Here is a 22,283-nt window from a genome sequence, read left to right as displayed (position 1 = left end):
CCGGTTAACTATAGGCCGGTCAGCCTAACATCAGTAGTCTGCAAGATTTTGGAGGGGATGTTAAGGGACCACATACAAGACTTTAGTAATGAAAATGGTATTATTAGTAGTAATCAACATGGATTCATGAAAAATCGTTCTTGCCAAACCTTCTATGATGAAGTGAGCTGCCACCTAGATAAAGGTAAGCCTGTGGATGTGGTGTACCTGGACTTCGCAAAGGCCTTTGACACCGTTCCCCACAAACGCCTACTGTTTAAACAAAGGAAGGTAGGTATGGACCATAAGGTGAGTACCTGGATAGAGAACTGGCTCCAGGGGAGGTTGCAAAGGGTGGTGATTAATGGGGAGTACCCAGATTGGGTGGGTGTGGAAAGCGGGGTACCCCAGGGTTCTGTCCTGGGGCCAATCCTGTTTAATTTATTCATAAATGATCTAGAGGAGGGGATATCGAGCAAAATCTCAGTATTTGCGGATGATACTAAACTAAGCATGCCAATATCTTCTGGGCAGTGCTGTATTTTGGCCTAGGCCAACAAGGCCCAGGCCTAGGGCGGCACTTTGCAGGGGGGCAGCAAAGAAACTGTCCACCCTCCACCTGAGTCTCTATTGGCCACTGGTTGCTAGAGCCACCTCTCTCATTCCCCCCTCTCTCTCAACCCCCTCTCTCTCACTCTCATCCCCCCTCTCTCTCACCGCCCCTCTCTCTCTCTCTCACTCCCCCCTCTCTCTCTCACCCCTCCTCTCTCTCTCATACCTCTTCTCTCTCTCACCCTCCCCCTCTCTCTCACCCCTCTCTCTCCCTCTCATCCCCCCTCTCGCGTTCTCTCTCTCTCTCATCCCCCTCTCTCTATCTCATCCCCCCTTTCTTGCTCTCTCACCCCCCTCTCTCTCTCAACCCCCCCTCACCCACCCCCTCTTTCTCTCCCTCACCCACCCCCTCTCTCGTGAGATCTCAGGGGTTCATGCTGGGACTGTAGTCCTTCAATTTTGGAGGGAGCCACATCCATTAAAAAAGGAGTGGGGCAAAGTTACATAGGTGGGGGAGGGGGGGGGCGCCCAATTTTAGTCTTGCCTAGGGCAGCACAAAACCAAAATACACCACTGCTTCTGGGCAGGATGTGGAAACCTTACAAGCGGACCTGAACAAAATTATGGGGTGGGCAACTACATGGCAGATGAGGTTTAATGTTGAAAAATGTAAAGTAATGCACCTGGGTGCCAGAAACCAGAAAGCAAGCTACTCACTGGGGGGGACCTCTGGGTGAGTCTAGGATGGAAAAGGACCTGGGGTACTGGTAGACAACAGGCTTGGCAGTGGCATGCAATGCCAAACCGCTGCAAGCAAAGCCAACAGAATACTGGGATGTATAAAAAAGGGGATTCACTCCAGAAATAAAGAGATTATCCTTCCACTCTACAAGACTCTGGTCCGGCCACATCTGGAGTATGCTGTCCATTTCTGGGCACCGGTCCTCATGAAGGATGTGCTGGAACTGGAGAAAGTCCAGAGAAGGGCAACAAAAATAATTAGGGGAATGGAGGACATCAGCTATGAGGAAAGACTGCAAGCACTGAACTTATTCTCTCTGGAGAAGAGACGATTGAGGGGGGGATATGATATCAATGTACAAATATTGTACTGGCAACCCTAGCATATGAAAAAACCTATTCAGAGAAAGGAAATACAATAAGACACGTGGCCACTCACTAAAACTGGAGGAAAGGCGGTTTAACCTTAAAATACGCAGGGGGTTCTTCACTGTAAGAGCAGTAAGGATGTGGAATTCTCTTCCGCAAACAGTTGTATCAGCAGGGAGCATTGATAGTTTCAAACAACTATTAGATGGGCACCTTAAAGACCACAACATACAGGGGTATGCAATGTGCGGTTAACAGTAGACACACACACACACACACACATCATAGGTTGAACTGGATGGACTGATGTCTTTTTTCAACCTCACTAACTATGTAACTATGTAGAGGCTTTTTGTTGTGGTAATATAAGAGGGAAAAATCTCCTAACTACGGGTTCGCAATCAAACCTTTGAACTTTATTGAATACTTCCAATTGTCAGAGTCTTTATTTAAAAAGAAAAAAATAATCCAATACACAGCTTTTACATTTTTTTCCTGCTTTAAACAGTGGATGTGACAGAAATAAAGCCCGTCTTCTAAAGGCAGGCATCTGCAATGCATAAAGGAAAGGAATGCTGGATAATATGATGAACCAGTGAAAGTTGTGCATGACGAAAAATCTTGCATTGGAAGGTAAAACAAAAATACCCCCGTGATGTAAAACCTCCTGACAAGCATCTCATGCACACAGAAAGCTGCTCCCCACAGGGCCAAACCATCAGATGACAGAGAATGAAAATGGAGCAGCAGCGCAGAGAGTTGGTAGGGAAATGGAGAGTGGAGGCACTTTGTGCTGCATTAGTTTTACAGGACGATCTGCTTGCACACAAACTGAAAAGACAGAGGGGCTCAGGGGAGATGCTAGCGTCTGACATGTTAGCTTTTTCAAACCTTTCAACCTCTGGAAGAATTGCAATCTGTGGAGAGGCTGGATCTATTTACTCATCACGGATTTCTGAAAATGGCTTATACTCCGACACAAGCACCATTTACACAGAGGTGTGTAATTGTGGTCTGACAGAAGCATGTTCTCTTCTCATTGAGGCCTCTGTGGGCTGCACTGATAGCAGCCATGTGTTTAGAGGAAAGGCAGGAGAGTGACTACAGGATCTTACATGCCACAAGAGGAGAACCTCAAAGAAAAATTTGGCAAGCCTGTTCCAAGGAGTCAGAATATATGACATGAGGATCAGTTCACTATAGCTATCATTATTTCACATAGTCATGGTTGAACTTTGCTTATTTGCTCCCTTTTGGTCGGTTATATATACACCATTGAAAGGATATGTTTGGTAAGTGCACAAAAACACACAAAACAAAAACTGCTGATCCTGCCAGAAATTTTGTGAGCTATTAACTTCCGGTGCGCCATGCTTTAGCTAACTGTACAGTTTGCATTCTTACCACTTATCATGAGAACTATAAAACACCTCCCAAAATATTACGAAGAATAGGAAAGGGGAGGAGGCCCTGAGGGTGACAACACTGCTCCTGCACAGCTACAATGCAGGGAAGGGAAGTGTGTTACTGCCAGAATACCTAGGTGAAAATAAAGAGGAAAAAAGGCTGCAAAAAAGACAATAATACACATTTATACACTTCAATATATAAAATATTTATTCTTGGGTTAAGAGAACCTGTCATTTCAGCAATTACACGCAATATATTACAGATATTTATATAGTTTTGACAATTGACGCAGTGTGTTACATATTGTACATTCACGTCAGTCCATGCTCTCAAGGAGCTTACGGTCTAAGGGCCATATCGCACATGCATACACACATACTAGGGCCAATTTGTACAGGCACCAATTAACCTACCAGCATGTCTTTGGAGTGTATGAAGAAACCAGAGTACCCAGAGGAAACCCACAAAGGCACATGGACAACATGCAAACCTCTATGCATGCAGTGTGTGGGCCAGCTCAGTAGATTGTTTAAGAAAAAAAAAAAAAAGTCTGGATTTATTCCTAGATATACAGAATATAACTGGATACTAATATTTATAGGTAAAGTTGATCCAGGAAATATCCGACTGCCTGTTGGGAGTTCAGGAAGGCACTTGCGCCCCCCCCCCCCCCAACTAAAGCCAACTGGATCATGCTTTATTGGGGGTTTTGTCCTTCCTCTGGAAGAACAAATGTGGGTATAGGATTGGATATATGTAGGTTTTCTATTTGCGTGTGTGTTTTTTTTTTTTTTTTTCTATGTTAAACTAGATGGATGTGTGTCTTTTTTCAACCAAATTAACTACCGGTATGTAATTATGTAACAAGGGCAGCAAGGCATAAGTGCTAACCACTAAGCCTCCTTGCTGTCCAATGAGTGCTGAAAATAACGATGACATGGCTAAAATATATGATACCTTGGCAATATGGCAATCTTTTCCTAAATTAAAATAATGTATATAAAAAGGGGATTTTCCAGGAGAAACTGATTTTTTCTTCTTTTATGCAATCACATACTGAACCATAATGTTGAGACAACCTGGTGCTGCATCTTAACCATAAAAAAGCAATGGTTCTCCTTAGAATACACCATATTTGGCCAGAGACCAGACAGCTAAGAACTATAAGAAACAACAGGGCAGGTTTTCTGCTGTTACGGAAGTAGAAAAGTAGAAATGACTAGGGACTGAACACACAGACATTGCAGTCTGTAAATATAACACAGAATAGCTCATACATGCCTGCATTCAGCCATGTGCTATAATACACCTTTGGATCCACTCCTCCAAGCATAAGGTGCGTGCTCTTAGCACCGTTTTGATGATTTTTAAGGGGGCCTAAAACACAGCCAGGTACTCACAGTCATGCCAGCTATTAAAAATACAGCTGCATATTAGAGTAAACACTGCCCATCAATATTCTGGTGTAATGTACCAGGAGCTTAATGGGAAAGAAATGATTAAGCTGCGAGTGAAAAGGTCACATTGTTTAATAACAGAAAACTCTCAAGCACAGTATAAAACTGTCCAACACAATATAAAAGGTTTAATGCGGTATAAAAATGTCCAGACCAATAAGTTACCAGTTTAAAGCAGCTGCCAAACCCTATTGCTTGAAAGACAAATGTTTCCAGAATTTGTTTAAAACCTGCTTTTTACCCTCAGAAAGCATTTTATTTACCAGGTAAAATGAGAAGATTACATAAATGGTAATATACGCCATTTCAAGCCCATTGGTATCTGACAAGGGTGTATTCAAAGCTTGACTGGAAAACTGGTAAATGTTGGTATTCACCAATAGAGCTGGTGCTAATAGGCATAAAAACTAAAAAAAAAAAAAAAAAGGGAGATTCACCCTCTGTATTTGTCTTGTTTACCATTATCATTGAAAGTGAAAGTAAAAGAAAATCACACATTTTGGGCTGTCCCTAGAAAAATAATAGTGGGGAAATGGGGACACTAGTTTTGGTCAACTGGGGGTCCCCAAGGAATTCCCTTAATTTGTAGGGATTTCCACTCACTTCCTGTCTGGCTATGGGAGAGGAAGTGAAGAGAAATTTCCGCAATAGGACACAGATGGCAAAAAAAATCTGTTAGGAGATATAACCCCCTCTCGCTTTATCCAAAACGAAGAAAAAAAAAAAAAAAAACCTTTTACCTATAGTTCTACTTTATTACTTTCTTACTTTATGCTTGCACTAAGGACATAGCAAAATAGTTGCAGTACTTTATTATAAGGCATTGCTAACAATATGAGAATCATAAGTATATTTAGTGATTGCAGACAGTATACAGGTGCATCTCAAAAAAAATTTGAATATCATCAAAAAGTTAATTTTAGTATTTCAACTGAAAGAGAAACTCATATTATATAGATTCATTACACACAGGGTGATACTTGTACTTGAACTTTTTCACAATATTCTAATTTTCTGAGATACTTAATTTGGGGGAATTATGGCTAACAGCCAGTGAATTCCCCAAATTCAGTATTTCAGAAAATTAGAATATTGTGAAAAAGTTCAATATTGTAGACTCCTGGTGTCACACTCTAATCAGCTAATTAACTCAAAACACCTGTAAAGGTTTCCTGAGCCTTTAAATGGTCTCTCAGTCTGGTTCAGTAGGTTACACAATCATGGGTAAGACTGCTGACTTGACAGGTGTCCATAAGACAGTCATTGACACCCTACACAAGGAGGTAAATCACAAAAGGTCATCACTAAAGAAGCTGGCTGTTCAGAGTGCTGTATCCAAGCATATTAATGGAAAGTTGAGTGGAAAGAAAAAGTGTGGTAGAAAAAGGTGCACAAGCAACAGGGATAACCACAGCCTTGAGAGGACTGTGAAGCAAAAGTCATTCAAGAATTTAGGGGAGATTCACAAGGAGAGGACTACGGCTGGTGTCAGTGCTTCAAGAGCCACCACACACGTATCCAGGACATGGGCTACAACTGTCGCATTCCTTCTCTCAAGCCACTCCTGAACATCAGAAGAGTCTTACCATCAGAAGAGTCTTACCGGGGCTAAAGACGCCAGCTGTGACGAAACGCGTCAAGGTTGGTGTGCTGACGTCACCATGTGGAACCTGGAGACGGGCGATAGTGCATTTTGCCTGCTCTCTTTGTTTTCACAGCGCTGATATATTCATCTAAATGTGAGTTTTTTACTTTGTACCAATAAACAACGTTTTTACCTACTTCACTATGGAAGCTTTTACTTTTTATATATGCTGACCCTGCGGTGGAAGCCGTTTGTGTCCCATACTGCCTGAGTAGCATTTGAAGGCTGCAGTCATCTAGCGCGGATCTGCAGCCAGTCTGTATCGTGGTGGTTTAATACCTGGACCTATTGAGGATAAGATTGAATGGCACACTCTCTACTAGTATCTGGTAAGCGTATGGGCTTGTCTTACTAACGGATGCCTCGCGGAGGAACATTTAATACAGCTGTGGTGGAGGACTTCACTTTTCTCTACACTGATTTTTTAATTTTTATTTCCTATTTTTTGGGATTTCACTATTTTACAATTTTTATTTTGTTTGTATTGTGCGCCTGCACTGATTACTATATTTGGCCGAGCTGTATTCATTTATTTTGCACCCCCTTTCTTTATTTAATTTATTCCACTTAATTTTAGAACCAATTTGTATGTGTTTACTCAATTATGCACTTGTATACACTTGGTTGCAATATTTGAATATTCTAGATGTATTTCATTGACATTTCTATTACCACTTTATTTATTCATCATACTTTTCAGTAAGCCAACATTTCTGTATTAAAAATCCTTTTTTTAAAGGTCCTATGTAATATTCTAGTTTTCTAAGATACTAAATTTCAGGTTTTCACTAGCTGTAAGCCTTAATCATCAACAAAAAAATAAAGAAATGCTTGAAATATATCTGTGTCTAATGTATCCATATAATATATGGGTTTCACTTTTTGAATTGAATTACTGAAATAAATTAACTTTTTGATGATATTTAATTTTTTTGAGATGCATCTTTATTTAGACATAATATGTTTAATACATAGTCATCTTTGTTTCAAACACAGATTGACCTTATGTATATTAGGCAGTAATATAGATATCCTCGTAGAAATGCTGAGTATAGACAAAGCTAGTTCCAAAAAAGGGCTTCTATACAAAATTAAAACTCAACTCCAGGAAAACAATAGGTTGAAACACATATATGGCCCCTTTCACATGGGCTCTATGCAAGTCTAAGGGCAGGCAGATATAAAACAGGCATGCGTCTGTGTGCACCCCTCTTCCTCTGAGCCTGTTAAAAAAAGTAATGGAAACAGACTGTGTCCATTTCTGTTTTTCCTGGCCTAAACTTGATGGATCAGAGAAGGACTAATATAAATGGACACAAGGTCATTTGCATCCAGCTGCCCGTACAGCATGATGCTCAACCTGTGGCCCTCTAGCTGTTGACAAACTACAATTCACATCATGCCTCTGCCTTAAGGAGACATGCTTGTAACTATCAGCCTTGCAATGCTTCATGGGACTTGTAGTTCTGAAACGGCTGGAGGACCACAGGTTGAGCACCTATGCTGTAGAGCCATCATGGCTCCGCCACATCCAAAATGCAGACAAAAAATGAACAAGCATGGATGCCATCAAAGTGGCTTCCATCTCATCCAGCCCTGATTTAGCAAGGGATCAGTTCAGTGACTCTCTACTGAACAGAGAGGGCACAATCACATGAAATGTCCCTTAGGGCTCTTTCACACGGGCTTTCCGTATGTCCGCAAATCATCCTATTTTTTTGCGGATGATTTGCGGACATAATGTAAGTCTATGGCATTGCGGATGTCAGCGGAATACCATCCGCTGACATCCGATTTCCTTCTTTGGAACGGAACAGAACCCTATTTTTCCTCCGTTCAAAAAACGGAAAGGAAGGAAAATCCCCATAGACTTACATTAGGTCCGCATATCATCCGCAAACGGATGGGATGATATGCGGACCTGCGGAGCGGATGACAGAAATGTCATCCGCTCCGTGAAAAAAAAAAAAAGGACCGCAGCGGAGCTCTCACACGGAAAGCCCGTGTGAAAGAGCCCTTAGTGAGCTGTTGTACTTGTCAATGAATTCATATTTCTGTCCATTTAGTCCTAAGGTTTGTACTGCAGTTAACGATAGAGCTGGTCGTACACTGGTATGGTCCAAAATGTTCATTTTCAAAACAGTTAGAGGGGTCAAAAAGACTTTAGTTTCTGACAGTATAGATGGGAAAATATCAAAGGAAAAAAAAAAACTTGTAATGAAAACCTGTTTTTTCACATCTGGGATTCCATTCACGGTGCAGGTCTGGACCAAAATTTTAGTGCCGTTCAAACAAATTTAGTTGAATCAATGATGGCAAAAAATTTTTTTCTGATGAAACATTTTCTAGAATTTTATAGAAATGTGTTATGAATTTTCCAATAAAATTCTAACAGCGTATAGATAGCTTTAGTTACCTACTCACCTCCAGTGTGTGATTGGACAATAAAAGAGCAGCATCAGGAGAGTCATAATCTCATCACACTGTTCAATGTGCTATCTCCTTCCTGTCAGCATAATACTTGTCAGCACACTTCTGCAATATTCCTTACCAGCCATATTTCATTTGTGAAAAATGTTCATCAAGTCAAATTATTTATCTACACAGGCAGTATTTAAAATACATTTCATATTTTATAATGAATACATTAACCTTTTGAGAGGTGCTTGGATATTAACTATACCATTTTGAAGTGCTATTTGTTCTTCCCCTACTGTAGAGTAATTTGATGGGTGTAAAAAAATCTTTTTATCATATCTATAATAGGAAACCCAAAAATACTCAGCCAATTTGAGTAAAAACAATTCATCCAACAAATAGGATGGAGAAAAACAAAGGCAGTTTGGAGAATGCCTTTGGATGATTACTGAGCAATTGATGTGGCAAGTTATAAGTTCTTCTTTCTTTGAAGACACAACTGCCTCCATGATGTCACTTTTTAAGAAATATACACCAGGGAAATACCTGCTTGTCAGGATCATGTCTTGAATTGTAGCGCTGTCAGTTATTAGCAGATAACATAGTAAGACACGGGCTATTTCTCTATCAATGGACATGCCATTCTTCATTTGTATTAAACACATCTGCATACATACAATAACTGATCCTTTTCAGAGTAGCTCATATTCTCCAGCCAACCACCACTATAACGCTTTTCTGTTACATTATTATAACCAGAATACATTCACCCATCTGAAGACCAGGATGTCTGAATATAGTTCTTAGAGGTTCTGGCCATCAGACTATCATAATCCAAGCAAGCAACTAAAGTCATATAGGATACACATAAGAATACAACACATTGTCATTTACAAAGACATTCAAAACCATGCATATTGAGAAGAGCGATAATCCCAGTGCCGTCTATAGTTCAAGTAGGTTAAGATGCACAAATATTACTAAATCAGGCGGTGACAACACATCTTCTGTCTGATACTGGAATGCGTCACATAGGAATCGTTATAGCTGTTTGGATGTATAGGAAGTTGTATCATAAGTGTTAAAAAATGGTATATGTTGATAATTTTACAGGCGGCCCCAAGAGGCCTATATACATCAGAAAATGGTACTGATATTGGTAGCTGTTTAAGGGGACAAAGGTTTTTAACCACTTGCCCACTGCTCACTGTGCTGCTACTGCGGCACAGTGGCTCGTTATCGTCTGGCGATGTAGACCTACGTCACCAGACATTCCCCTCTCTCGGCGGCGCGCGCGTGTTCCCGCTGTTTTTCTTCCTTGATCGTCGGGGATCGAGTGTGGAGATCCGTCCGCATGTGTGCCGCCCGCTTGTGTAAACAAAGCGGGCAGATCTCCTAAGTGACAGGCAGGGTCAGATTGCAGGATTCAGCATAGCTGTACCTGCGATCTGTGCCTGTGTCACATAGTCCCCTCCCCCCACACGTTAGTAAGCACCAGGCATACATTAACCCCTTGATCACCAATAAAAGCTAACCCCCTCCCTGTGAGTGTCATTTTTACAGTAACAGTGCATATGTATAGCACTGATTACTGTAGTAATGTCACTGGTACCCCCAAAAGTGTCAAAAATGTCAGTCAATGGTCCGATCTGTCCGCCGCAATGTCGCATTCCTGCAAAAAAAAAAATCGCAGATCGCTGCCAGATTGCCGCCATTACTAGTTAAAAAAAAACAATAAAGATGCGATTTTTTTTTTACCAAAAATATGTAGCAGAAAACAAATTGGCCTAAAATGTTAAAAAGATTTGATTTTTACATTTTTTTTTTTGGGGGGGGGGGGATTTCATATAAAAAAATGTGAAAAATATTGTTATTTTTTCAAAATAGTCGTTTTTTTTTGTTTATAGCGCAAAAAGTAAAAATCGCACAGGTGATCAAATACCACCAAAAGAAAGCTCTATTTGTGGGAAAAAAAGGACGTCAATTTAATTTGGGTACAGCATCGCACAACCACGCAATTGTCCGTTAAAGTAACGCAGTGCCGAATCGCAAAATATGGCCTGGTCAGGAATGGGGTAAAATCTTCTGGTCTTAAAGTGGTTAAAAAATACGCTCATTGATAATTTTTTTGTCAAAGACATGTAGCTAAATACATTTTGGCCTAAATATATGACAAAAATTGAATATATTGGATATTTTTTAACTGCCAAAGTAGAAAAATATTGTTATTTTTTCAAAATTGTCGCTTTTTTTTATTAATATCGCAAAAAATAAAAATCACAGAGATGATCAAATACCACCAAAAGAAAGCTCTGTTTGTGGAAAAAAAAAAGGATGTAAATTTAGTTTGGGTATGACGTTGCATGACCACGCAATTGTCAGTTAAAGTCGCACAGTGCCGAATCACAAAAAGTGGCCCAGACGTAAGACAGCAAAATCCTCCGGTGGTAAAGTGGTTAATAATATTATGTGCCGTACCGTATGAAGAGGAAGGGACAAAAAATAAAGGGGGAAGGGGGATAAGGAAAGGAAAGGAAAGATAGCAGCAGGTGGGATTTAGAGTGAAACAAGGGGGAGGGTTTTCTCTCCCAGTCTCCGCCCCCATTCAAACTGCATTAACAATAAAATGTAAACAGGAGTGAGGAATCAAGAGTCAAGCCTTAGGTTGTACTAATTCCCTAGTCACACATAGCACAGTGCCATGGGTCCTCTCACACTCATCCCTTGTTTAGGGGTAAGAGGTTCCCTGTCGCGCTTTAACACACACTTATTGTGATGGATGTATACACAGAATTCAAAAGGTCGAGAGAAAGTTAGGATAGGTGATCTGATCTTATCAATGATTTGTATCTATCTATGTTACGAAAGCGATTCCAGCAGGCCCAGGTATGGGAGAACTTGCCCGGGAGATCTCGGGCTAATGAAATTAGTTCCTCCATCTCTGCAATTTTATCTACTTGTTTGAGCCATTCAGGGATGGTGGGGACTTGAGTCAATCTCCAGTGGAGAGAAATGCACATCTTGGCCGCATTGAGTAGGGGGAGAACTAAGGTTTTCCTGTAATGGTGTGTTGATGTGTCAGAGTGGTGGAGAAGGAGCTGTGCTGGAGTGTATTCCATGGGAAGTGCGGATATCCGTTCTAGCAAGTCATGTATCTGTGTCCAGAACGGTAGGATTAAGGGGCAGGACCACCAGATGTGTAGCATCGTGCCTGGTTCTTTGTTGCATCTCCAACATAGATTGGAGCTATTGGGGTTATACTTGTTTAGAACTACTGGTGTGCAGTACCAATGGGTTAGAACCTTGTAGTTGTTTTCCTAGATCGATAACATTAAGAGACCCTTTGTGTGCGATCGTAGATATGCATTCCCATTGTTCTTCAGGCAGTTCTTTGTGTAATTCTTTTTCCCATGTTATGATAGCTCTATTAGACATGGTGGGGGTGTTGTAGAAAAATATGCTGTATATATTGGAAATCACATGTTGCTGCGGGTTGGATTAGGTACAAAGGTGTCTGAAGGGCGTGAGTTGACGATAAACGGATGAGTTACGGTCTGCATTTCGGAGAAAATGTCTGATCTGGAGGTATGTCTAGAAGGGAAGTGCAGTGTCAATTGAATTAAGTATTAGGAAAGTTCGTTCTAGAAATGCGCCATCACGGAAGAACCGATGCACCAGAATTTCTGGGTATTGCCAAGCATTCTTTAGGAATTGCATCAACATACCAGGGGGGAAGGCCAGGTTTAATCTGACTGGTGTAAGAGGACTAGGTACAGAGGAGAGATGTAGATTTCGAGAGGCGTCTTTGAAGCAGTGATTAATTAGGGGATGCTCTTTTAGGCTTGGGGGGAATATGTTGAGTTAAGAGCCATGGCGCCATTCGTAGAGGCATGGGGGAAAATGAGTTTTCGAGTGGGATCCAGTCCTTTTTACTTTTCATCACATTTAAAGCCTATTTTTACCAAAATTCTTGTGTCTCTTGTGCTTATTCTTTTGAGTAGACATCTTCTTTTGTCTTAGGCCCCCAGCCACCAGGGGTTAATACAGCTAAGGGGCTGTCAGGAGCTCTCATTAAGAGGGCTTGACTATGTCCGCCCTTTCCTGCCAGAACTGCCATTGATAAAAGTCATATTATAGCTTCTATGAATGATATAGGATCTCTGAATTGAGGGGGCAGAGTTATGAAACATCCACCCCTTAACCATTCATAGATCCTGTGTCATTCATTGAAGCTGTAGTATGGCAGATTTTGATAGAAAAGGGCAGGCATAGGCAAGCTCTCTTGGTGAGAAGCTTCCGACAGCCCCTTAGCTGTATTAGCTCCCACTGCCCTGGAATATTACAGCAGCAGGGATAGGACAGAGGGAGATTTTTATTACCACAAGAAAAATCAACACAAGGGACATGTGTAAGCTATGTCCCTTGTGATGATTTTTTGGGGTTTTAGTTTTAGATAGACTTGGGCTTTAAACAGGGTATTTACAGTGGATATTAAAAGTCCCGTTAAATTGTCAGGTTTCTGTGATGTAAACAAATGAGACAAAGATAAATCATTTCAGAACTTTTTCCACCTTTAATATACCTATAAACTGAACAACTCAGTTGAACAACAAAATGAAAATCTTTTAGGTGGAGGAAAGTAAAAATAAAAAAGCATAAGTGTGCACACCCTCTTATAACTGGGGAAGTAGCTATGCTCAGAATTAAGCAATCAGATTCAAACTCATGTTAAATAGGAGACAGTACACACCTGCCATCATTTAAAGTGCCTCTGCTTAATCCCAAATAAAAGTCAGCTGTTCTAGTAGGTCTTTCCTGACATTTTCTTAGTCACACTCCTACAGCAAAAGCCATGGTCCGCAGAGAGCTTCCAAAGCATTAGAGGGATCACTTTGTTACAAGGTATCAGTCAGGAGAAGGATACTAAAGAATTTCCAAGGCATTAGATATACCATGAAACACAGTGAAAACAGTCATCTTCAAGTAGAGAAAATATGGCACAACAGTGACATTACCAAGAACTGGACGTCCCTTCAAAAGTGATGAAAAGACAAGATGAAAGACAAGAAGAAAACAGGAGGCTGCCAAGAGGCCTACAGCAACATTAAAGGAGCTGCAGGAATATCTGGCAAGTACTGGCTGTGTGGTACATGTGACAACAATCTCCCGTATTCTTCATATGTCTGGGCTATGGGGTACAGTGGCAGGATGGAAGCCTTTTCTTATGAAGAAAAACATCCAAGCCTGGCTAAATTTTGCAAAAAAACATCTGAAGTCTCCCAAAAGCATGTGAGAAAATGTGTTATAGTCTGATTAAACCAAGGTTGAACTTTTTGGCCATAATTCCAAAAGAAATGTTTGGCACAAAAACAGCACTGCACATCACCAAAATAACACCATACCCACAGTGAAGCACTGTGGTGGCAGCATCATGCTTTGGAGCTGTTTTTCTTCAGCTGGAACAGGAGCCTTAGTCAAGGTAGCGGGATTCATGAACAGCTCCAAATACCAGTCAATATTGGCACAAAACCTTCAGGCTTCTGCTAGAAAGCTGCACATGAAGAGGAACTTCACCTTTCAGCATGACAACGACCCAAAGCATACATCCAAATCAACAAAGGAATGGCTTCACCAGAAGATGATTAGAGTTTTAGACTAGACCAGCCAGAGCCCAGACCAGAATCCGATTGAAAATCTGTGCGGTGATCTGAAGAGGACTGTGCTCAGGCGATGCACTTGCAATCTGACAGATTTAGAGTGTTTTTGCAAAGAAGGGTGGGCAAATATTACAAAGCTGTGCCATGCTGATAGACCAGTGATGGCGAACCTTGGCACCCCAGATGTTTTGGAACTACATTTCACATGATGCTCAACTACACCACAGAGTGCATGAGCATCGTGGGAAATGTAGTTCCAAAACATCTGGAGTGCCAAGGTTCGCCATTACTATGATCGACTCATACCCAAAAAGACTGAGTGCTGTAAAAAAATCAAAAACTGCTTCAACAAAGTATTAGTTTAAGGGTGTGCACACTTATGCAACCATAGAATTTTAGGGTTTTTTTTACTTCCCTTCACATAAAAGATTTCAGATCATTGTGCAATTGAATTGTACAAGTTTATAGGGTCACATTAAAGGTGGAAAAAATTCTGAAATTATTTATCTCTGTCTCCTTTTTTGACATCACAGAAACCTGACATTTTAACAGGGGTGTGTAGACCTTTTATATCAACTGTATACCTCTTTAGTGAGCTCTGACTCACGGCATGTGAGTAGACAGATCACCATTTGGTTTTATGCATATTTGTTACCCTATTTTTCAGCTTCTCTCTTTAAATGTGCAAAATTTCTATTTGTACACCTTTCATTTGTAGAAATAATTCTTGAGGATTGAAGTAGGTTAAAACATTCTCTAGCACTATATATTTTCTTTACCTACTGTCACCTGTAGTGCTCGGTTGAACTTGTAGCATTTGGAAGTTGGCATTTACTTTACAAACCTTAGGTAATCATACATCATCAAAAAAGCAACCACGGTAAAAAGCATACCTGTACTCGTTGGCGAGTTAATTTCTTGCCTGATGTTACGAGCTGATTGGCTGGCAGAGCGCGCCGTCTCTCGCTGAGGTTCCAGTATATCACGGTATTTAGACACCATTAATACAGATATAAAGTAAACTACGGCCAGCGCAAGAAACTGGGCTTGTTTGCTGTCGTCCTGAAAAAAAAAAAAAAAAAATAGTACTGTCAACAAACTCTTATCTACAAAAATCATAGGCAGGAAAACATAAGAATCAGTTAGGGTAGTCATACGTCCATTTTCTATATACTTTAAAAATTGCCATTATAGTGTAAAAACATGTAGGAAAGGAAGGTGGTACCAGCACTATTACACCAGGGCAGTCCAGATGAGTTTAAGGTGTGTTAGCTTGCACGTTAACATAATTTGCATCAGGATAGCCTAATATCTAAAGAACATGTTCCCTTTAAAAGAGACATTATTGTAAAGGATGGTGCAGGATACCAAAAGAAAGAGGAGACTTTATATCAACACACCAATCATAAAATATCAGTCAATAATACTCCATGGGATATGCAGTATCCCACAAAAAGTGAGTACACATTTGTGAAGTGAGTTCACATTTTTGTAAATATTTTATTATATCTTTTCATGTGACAACACTGAAGAAATGACACTTTGCTACAATATAAAGTAGTGAGTGTACAGCTTGTATAACAGTATAAATTTGCTGTCCCCTCAAAATAACTCAACACACAGCCATTAATGTCTAATCCGCTGGCAACAAAAGTGAGTACACCCCTAAGTGCCGGTTCACACTATAGCGTGTGCGGCGATCGCATGTAATATCATAGCGCACTGCTCCTTCATTACATGCGATCGGATGTGCAGTGCGAATTCAGCCATACACTTTGTATGGCTAAATTCGCACTGCACCCGCACAAAAGTCGCACATGACCCTTTTTTCAGCCGCATCAGGATCGGATCGCACAGTGGTTCACACTTGTGCAATCCGATCCTGTGCGAACTGTCAGATCGCACTGCGATATGCGATCAAACTGGGGGTGTCATTAACATTTAATTGACATCCCCTGCGTATCGCATATGGCAGTGTGAACTGCCAGATGTGCGTTTGCGATGCGGGAACAGGCTGCAAATTCGCAGCCTTCCCGCATCGCACAAGTGTGACCCGGCACTAAGTGAAAATGTCTAAATTGGGCCCAATTAGCCATCCTCCCCGGGGGTCATGTGACTCGGTAGTGTTACAAGGGCTTAAGTGTGAATGGGGAGCAGGTGTGTTAAATTTGGTGTTATCGCTCAAGTTTAACATGGCACCTCATGGCAAAGAACTCTCTGAGGATCTGAAAAAAATAATTGTTGCTCTACATAAAGATGGCCTAGGCTATAAGAAGATTGCCAAAGACCCTGAAACTAAGCTGCAGTACGGTGGCCAAGACCATACAGCAATATGAGATACTGTATATGAGGCATGGCTTTATTCACAGAACATAGACTGTGCTTGATGCTGCTTGATTATAACTAAACCAGCTAGAGACTTGATGAAGAAAGCAACAAGATTCATGAATGCATCCAACCTAATGACTGCCCAAAGCACAAAAAAGTTTAAAGTTAATTTGGGCCCAGACTAGAGATATTAAATTATTTATACATTCCTAATAAGCTTTAAAGCAAGCCATTGTTGACGAATGAAAGGTCTGCCTCCTCCATTCACAAACTACTTTTCATTGTAGGACATGAGACACTTCTCGTTCAATTTATGTTCCCTTTATATTCCATTGTGCTGATAAAAAAAAAAACAACTAAACTTCAAGTTTAGGCAAACTACATCCTTATACATTATGTATAACTGAAATAGATTTTTATTCACATCAATAGGAAGATATACAAATATTTGCCAATCATTTTAACCCTGCTGAGTAATATTACCTGAAATGTAAAAGATTATCTTTGTTCGATAATAATTGAGTAGAAAAAAAAAATGGAACAGGGAAAAGGTGAACAACCTGCACTATATGGCCAACTCCAGCCAACTTAAAATTTTAGTACATATTTGAAATGTGTTTAGGTGAGCTATGCTATCTATCATACAATGTTGTCACCCTGGGGCTGAAAGTGTGCCAGGAATGGCAGGTAAAAAAAAAAAAAAAAAAAAAAAAAAGCATTAACCCACCCCCCCAAAAGAATGCAGCCAGCACCTCTAAGGACTGGTAAGCTGCAATGTACTGAGTCTTTGTTCTTGGGTTAGGTACGCTTTATTACTATTGAGCACAGGTGTCAAACACAAGGCCCGCGGGCCGAATCCGGCCCTCCAGGCCATTTTATGTGGCCCTCGCACCTCTCCTGTAGCTGCAGGAGAGCTCCAGTCCTCCTCCAGACCTTATACTTTCTTCTTTCCAGCAATACCTCCAGCTTCTTCCCAGCAGCACCACAAGGTAAGGGAGGTGCACTGTGATGTAGGGGACGGTGGGGGGCTCAACTTTTGATGGTGGAGAGGCTCTTGATGTCTTATGTAAGGGTAGGGGATGCTCTTGACATCTAGTCTTACAGATACAACTGGCCCTTTTGAGGGCAATCATAATGCTGATGCGGCCCGTGATTAAATTGAGTTTAACACCCCTGCTATTGAGTATATTAAGTATATGAATTCCTTTTTTTTCCCCCCACATGCCTTTATCTCCAGCAAAAGTGACAGTTGCACGTCTTTTGCATGTCTCTTCAGCAATGTAAAACCTGCCTGCTCATTTTTTTTATTGTTTCACTTTAGTTCTGCTTTAATTGCCATTAAAACTGTCCTGTCCACAATACTGAAGAACAATTTTACTGCAGAATGAACAACGGTCACCCTTTCACACAGAAGGATAAATCTACTGGCAGTATGGGCAGGTCAAGTATGCTTTTTTGGGGGGAATTCCATAAAACAAAACCTGCTGTGTTAATACTTGTGACAGACTGTAATGTATATTATGCTCATAGTTTCACGTCAACACCCTGTACTACAGCTCCCAATGCCTGAAAACATGTTACATTGATAAAACTGTGTAGAGCCTGATGGCCTAAAGAATTCTGATTTCTGGAGAGATTTCCAACAAATATTAGTAGTAGAATTTGAGGGTAATGGTGAGGACCCCAAAAGGTATGTGGAAGTGCCTACACTTTATGCTCGTTACCAAATTCGATTCAGGTTCATTTTAAAAACACATTTTCTAAACATATGTGGACTAAAATAGTGTTTTAATCCACCTGGAGATCTACTATCAGATTCAAAACATTTACTCCTTGCTCAGAAAAAAATGGGAAGTCAGTGGACATACTGAATATAGAGTATAGAAATACTGTACTTATATTAACCGCTTGCCGACCAGCCGTCATAGTTTTACTGTGGCAGGTCAGCTCTATTACGCAAAACGACATACCTGTATGTCGTTTAGGGTGATAGACAGTGGGGAGGCGCGTACCGATTGGCCAGAGGGGGAGCCAATCAGTGGGTCCGTGCCGGCAGCCAGCGATTGCTCCCCATAGAGACAGATCTGTGTTCCTACTATTTAGGAACACAGGTCTCTGTGTTCATGTATTGAGTACATCCCCCACACCGTTAGAAAGCATCACCTAGGGACACACTTAATCCTTTGATCGCCCCTGGTGTTAACCCCTTCTCTACCAGTGTCATTAGTGCATTAATATAGTGCACATTGTTAGTACTAATTACTGTAGTAATGTCACTGGTCCCCTCAAACGTGTCAAAAGTGTCAGTTAGGTGTCCAAACTGTCAGCCGAAATGTCGCAGTCCCACTAAATAATTGCTGATTGCTCCCATTACTAGTAAAATAAAAAAAATTACATAAATCTATCCCCTAGTATGCAGACGTGATAACTTTTGCACAAACCAATCAATATACACTTATTGGGATTTTTTTTTTTTTTTACCAAAAATATGTGGCAGAATACATTTTGGCCTAAATTGATGAAAAACTTTGATTTGATTTTTTTTATTGGATAGGTTTTATAACAAAGTAAAAAATATTGTTTTTCTTTTAGAATTGCTACTCTTTTTATGTTAATAGCACAAAAAATAAAAACAGCAAATGTGATCAAATGCCACCAAAAGAAAGCTCTTTTTGTGGGGAAAAAATGAAATTTTATTTGGGTACTGCATCGCACAACCGCGCAATTGTCAGTTAAAGTAATGCAGTGTTGTATTGCAAAATGAATGGCCTGATCATTAAAAGGGGTAAAAGAGAAGGTCCTTAAGTGATTAAGGTCCTTAAGTGATTAAAATTAAATAGACCGCTCAATGTTTCCAAGGGGCATTGGACTATAGTTCTAGAAATCCATACTATAGTTCTACAGCGCAGTCTACTGGCCACAAGTAGAAATGCAAATCCACAGTCTCAGGATATGTTAAAGAAGTTTATTATATAAAAAGGATGAAAAATACCAGGATTTAAATAGAACAAATCAGTAGGGAAAAAAAAAAATGCTGAGTGCACACATCATCTGCATTTTTTTACTGCATTCTCACAAATGAATAGCCATAAATAGCCACATATGGGCCTGTAAACCTAGCAGAAGAGAAAGTCAAGATCTTATTAATGATATATTTTAAGTAATATTAGCTGAGGCTGGCTTAAAAAAGTCAATAGGCACCACCATCCCAGAAAATACATTTTGAAAAGAAAAAAAAACAAGCATTTGGACTTTTCAGGTGCTAAATATAATCATATTACATAAAACATAGTAAATAAAAAGTATACCTTTTATTCATTAACATGATATTGAGATTTATTTTCAAGTTTTACTTTTATGTCAAGTTAGGATAAAAAGTGTTAAGGGTTAAATGTTAGGGTTAAGCCAAGTTAAATGTCAGTAGGAGAGCTGCTGCTCTCATGCACATCGCTGGATCAAGATGGGAGTCAGGTAAGTATTTGGGAGGGGGGGGGGGGGGGCTGTTGCACACAGAAGAGGTTTTTATGCATGAAGGCTTAACAAAAACCTTGAGCCATTACAACCACTTTAAGGCAAGGCATTGAGTTGTTACATTTAAGCTTAAATTAACACTGCAATTTTGACTATTTTGGGCAAATTCTAATTGCCATAACAAATAAATGTGTCAAAGCAACTAATCACCAGCCAACCAGTGCTCTAGCTGCAATTGTAGCACTTGCATGCAAGTGCATTGGGCATCAGGGCGAGGGGCAGCACCAAATCAAAGCTTAAGTCAGGATTACCTTTTCCTTTTTCCCCCTCTTCTGACCACCTCTGAACATTGGTGGCTAAAGTAAGCAAGAACACCATAGGGGTAAAAGGCTCCAGAGCATGGGCGTCCGCAGAACTTTTTACAGGGGTGGGGCATCATTTTAAGGTCAGCCATGCTCTGCCCCTTTTCAACAATGTCATGAAGGGGAGGGGCTTAGTCATTATCACATAAATGGCAGGCATTCAAAGGTTTGAGAAACCTGATGCAAAAGCAAAGCTGACCCTCTGTTTTGGGTCCATGCAAGCGGCGCATGTATGCCCGTGACATCAGTACGTGCTGTGACATGTGCCTTGCCTCTGTGCACGGGGCCCCGAAGCTCCTCAATTTCCTTGCCCCAGGCTCCCCCTCTCCTGGAATGATAGCACCGGGACCTGGGGCTGAGGACAGTGGTCCACGTGGCTGCTGGTGTCAGTCACCGCACAAGCTGCGACTCGTGAGTATTTATTTTTAAAGAGGAAGAATAAGCCGCTCTTTACCAGTTTTCAGAGCGCTGTTCACTGCTCGTGTGACCTGCCGCCTCTCTCCTCCTCTCGGTCTCTCCTCCTCCCCTCCTGAATGACGTCAGAGGGAAATTCCGGCCCTGCCCTCTACAGGCAGCTGTCAGACAGGGAGAGGAGAGAGCTGGCGGGTCACATGATTGGCAATCGGTGCTCTAAAAACTGGTAAAGAACGGCCCATGCTCCAGAGGTTAATAAAAGGAATCAAAGGTCTGGTTAGAGTTCAGGAAATATGAAAGGGACGCTGTCAGTTTCAAAAAAAAAAAAAAGTTGAACTTCCTGGCTACTGAAATAGAGGAATATTATACCTCTTTGGCAGGCTGCAAGTTTGTATGCTGTGGACCAGCAGTAGTTTTCAGTATTCAACACTTCTCAAAGTATCAAACACTTGTGTCCCCTCTGCTGTGCTCAATGATTCCTCCTACCTGCCCCTTCATCACTCTTAGTTCTGTAGTTGCCTAGGGACCCACTGAAGGAACCACAGCGCAGTATTAAAAGCGAACGACTTTGCTGGAGGCTAAATTATTGGACGACAGCAGGGTCCAGACATTCAGCCACCAGAGATTCAGTGTCTTCTGTTGCAGAAACCAAGCTTTGAATGTTTTCTTTGAAAAGTGACAGTCTCTGAAAACCTTTTTTCTCTTTTGTATGTTGGTCCGCAGGGCTGAGAAGTAGCTCTGTGTATAAGGCTGACCAGATGCTGCCTCCAATAGTGCAATCTAGCAGTAAAATTTACTATAATACAAGCATGACACAAGAAGCACAGCTTGTAGAAAAGGGCATCATCATTCAAGTCTGCCTAGGTCAGCCTGATCAAAATATTGAACAGTTACCGACATTTTTGTTTGAGTTATGGTTTTGATGAAAATTCTTGTTGGAAGGGTGCAGAGATCCATTTGGTCATTTTTGCAAGTGAAAGCTAGTTAAAAATTGCTGTGTGTACAGAGGCCAGCATAACAGACAGGTTTTATGTCAGGGACATGGGGGCTCAAAGAGAAAACCACATTTGTTTTCAGTCCAGAAGTTGGCATGCTAGGCTCTCAGAAACCAAAGCAAAAATCCATAAGCCTTGGGGGATCTATTCCTTCAAATGACTTCCCCAAATCTTCTGGGGTCAGACATTTATCTCAATAACCCAATATCATCAGTACAGTATCAAATGTCAGTTACAGTACTACAGAGTAAAGAAGCACACTTACCACATCACGGAACACTACAGCTCTAAGACGATTTATATCAACATCTTGGAGTAGCCGATCAGGATCCTTGATTGGTGAAAGATTACCAGAAACATTGTCCACAGGGGTCTACAAGTACATAAATATAATGTATTTATATAGGCATTTTCAAAACAAATCTCATATATGGTCAGACTGTTTAGCAAAAGTATTAAAATCATTGAGGACAAATTCAGACTAG

The 22,283-nt window shown here is 40.8% G+C and overlaps 1 protein-coding gene across 5 annotated transcripts in view; it reads right to left on the bottom strand.

The window, feature by feature from the left end:
* Positions 1-22,283, bottom strand: part of NBEA (neurobeachin) — a 1,052,497-nt gene that overhangs the window by 538,802 nt on the left and 491,412 nt on the right. For all 5 annotated transcript variants that reach the window (XM_082246613.1, XM_082246612.1, XM_082246614.1 and 2 more), the window contains 2 exons: positions 22,064-22,171; positions 15,122-15,290 (listed from right to left, as the gene is read on the bottom strand). In XM_082246613.1, coding sequence (XP_082102739.1) covers positions 15,122-15,290; positions 22,064-22,171 — 277 coding nt within the window. The remainder of the gene's footprint in view (positions 1-15,121; positions 15,291-22,063; positions 22,172-22,283) is intronic.

Source organism: Pelophylax lessonae (genome assembly GCF_965119305.1).
Source record: "Pelophylax lessonae genome assembly, chromosome: 2".
In the NCBI taxonomy this organism is placed as follows: Eukaryota; Metazoa; Chordata; class Amphibia; order Anura; family Ranidae; genus Pelophylax; species Pelophylax lessonae.
This window is presented reverse-complemented; position numbering and strand designations above follow the sequence as displayed.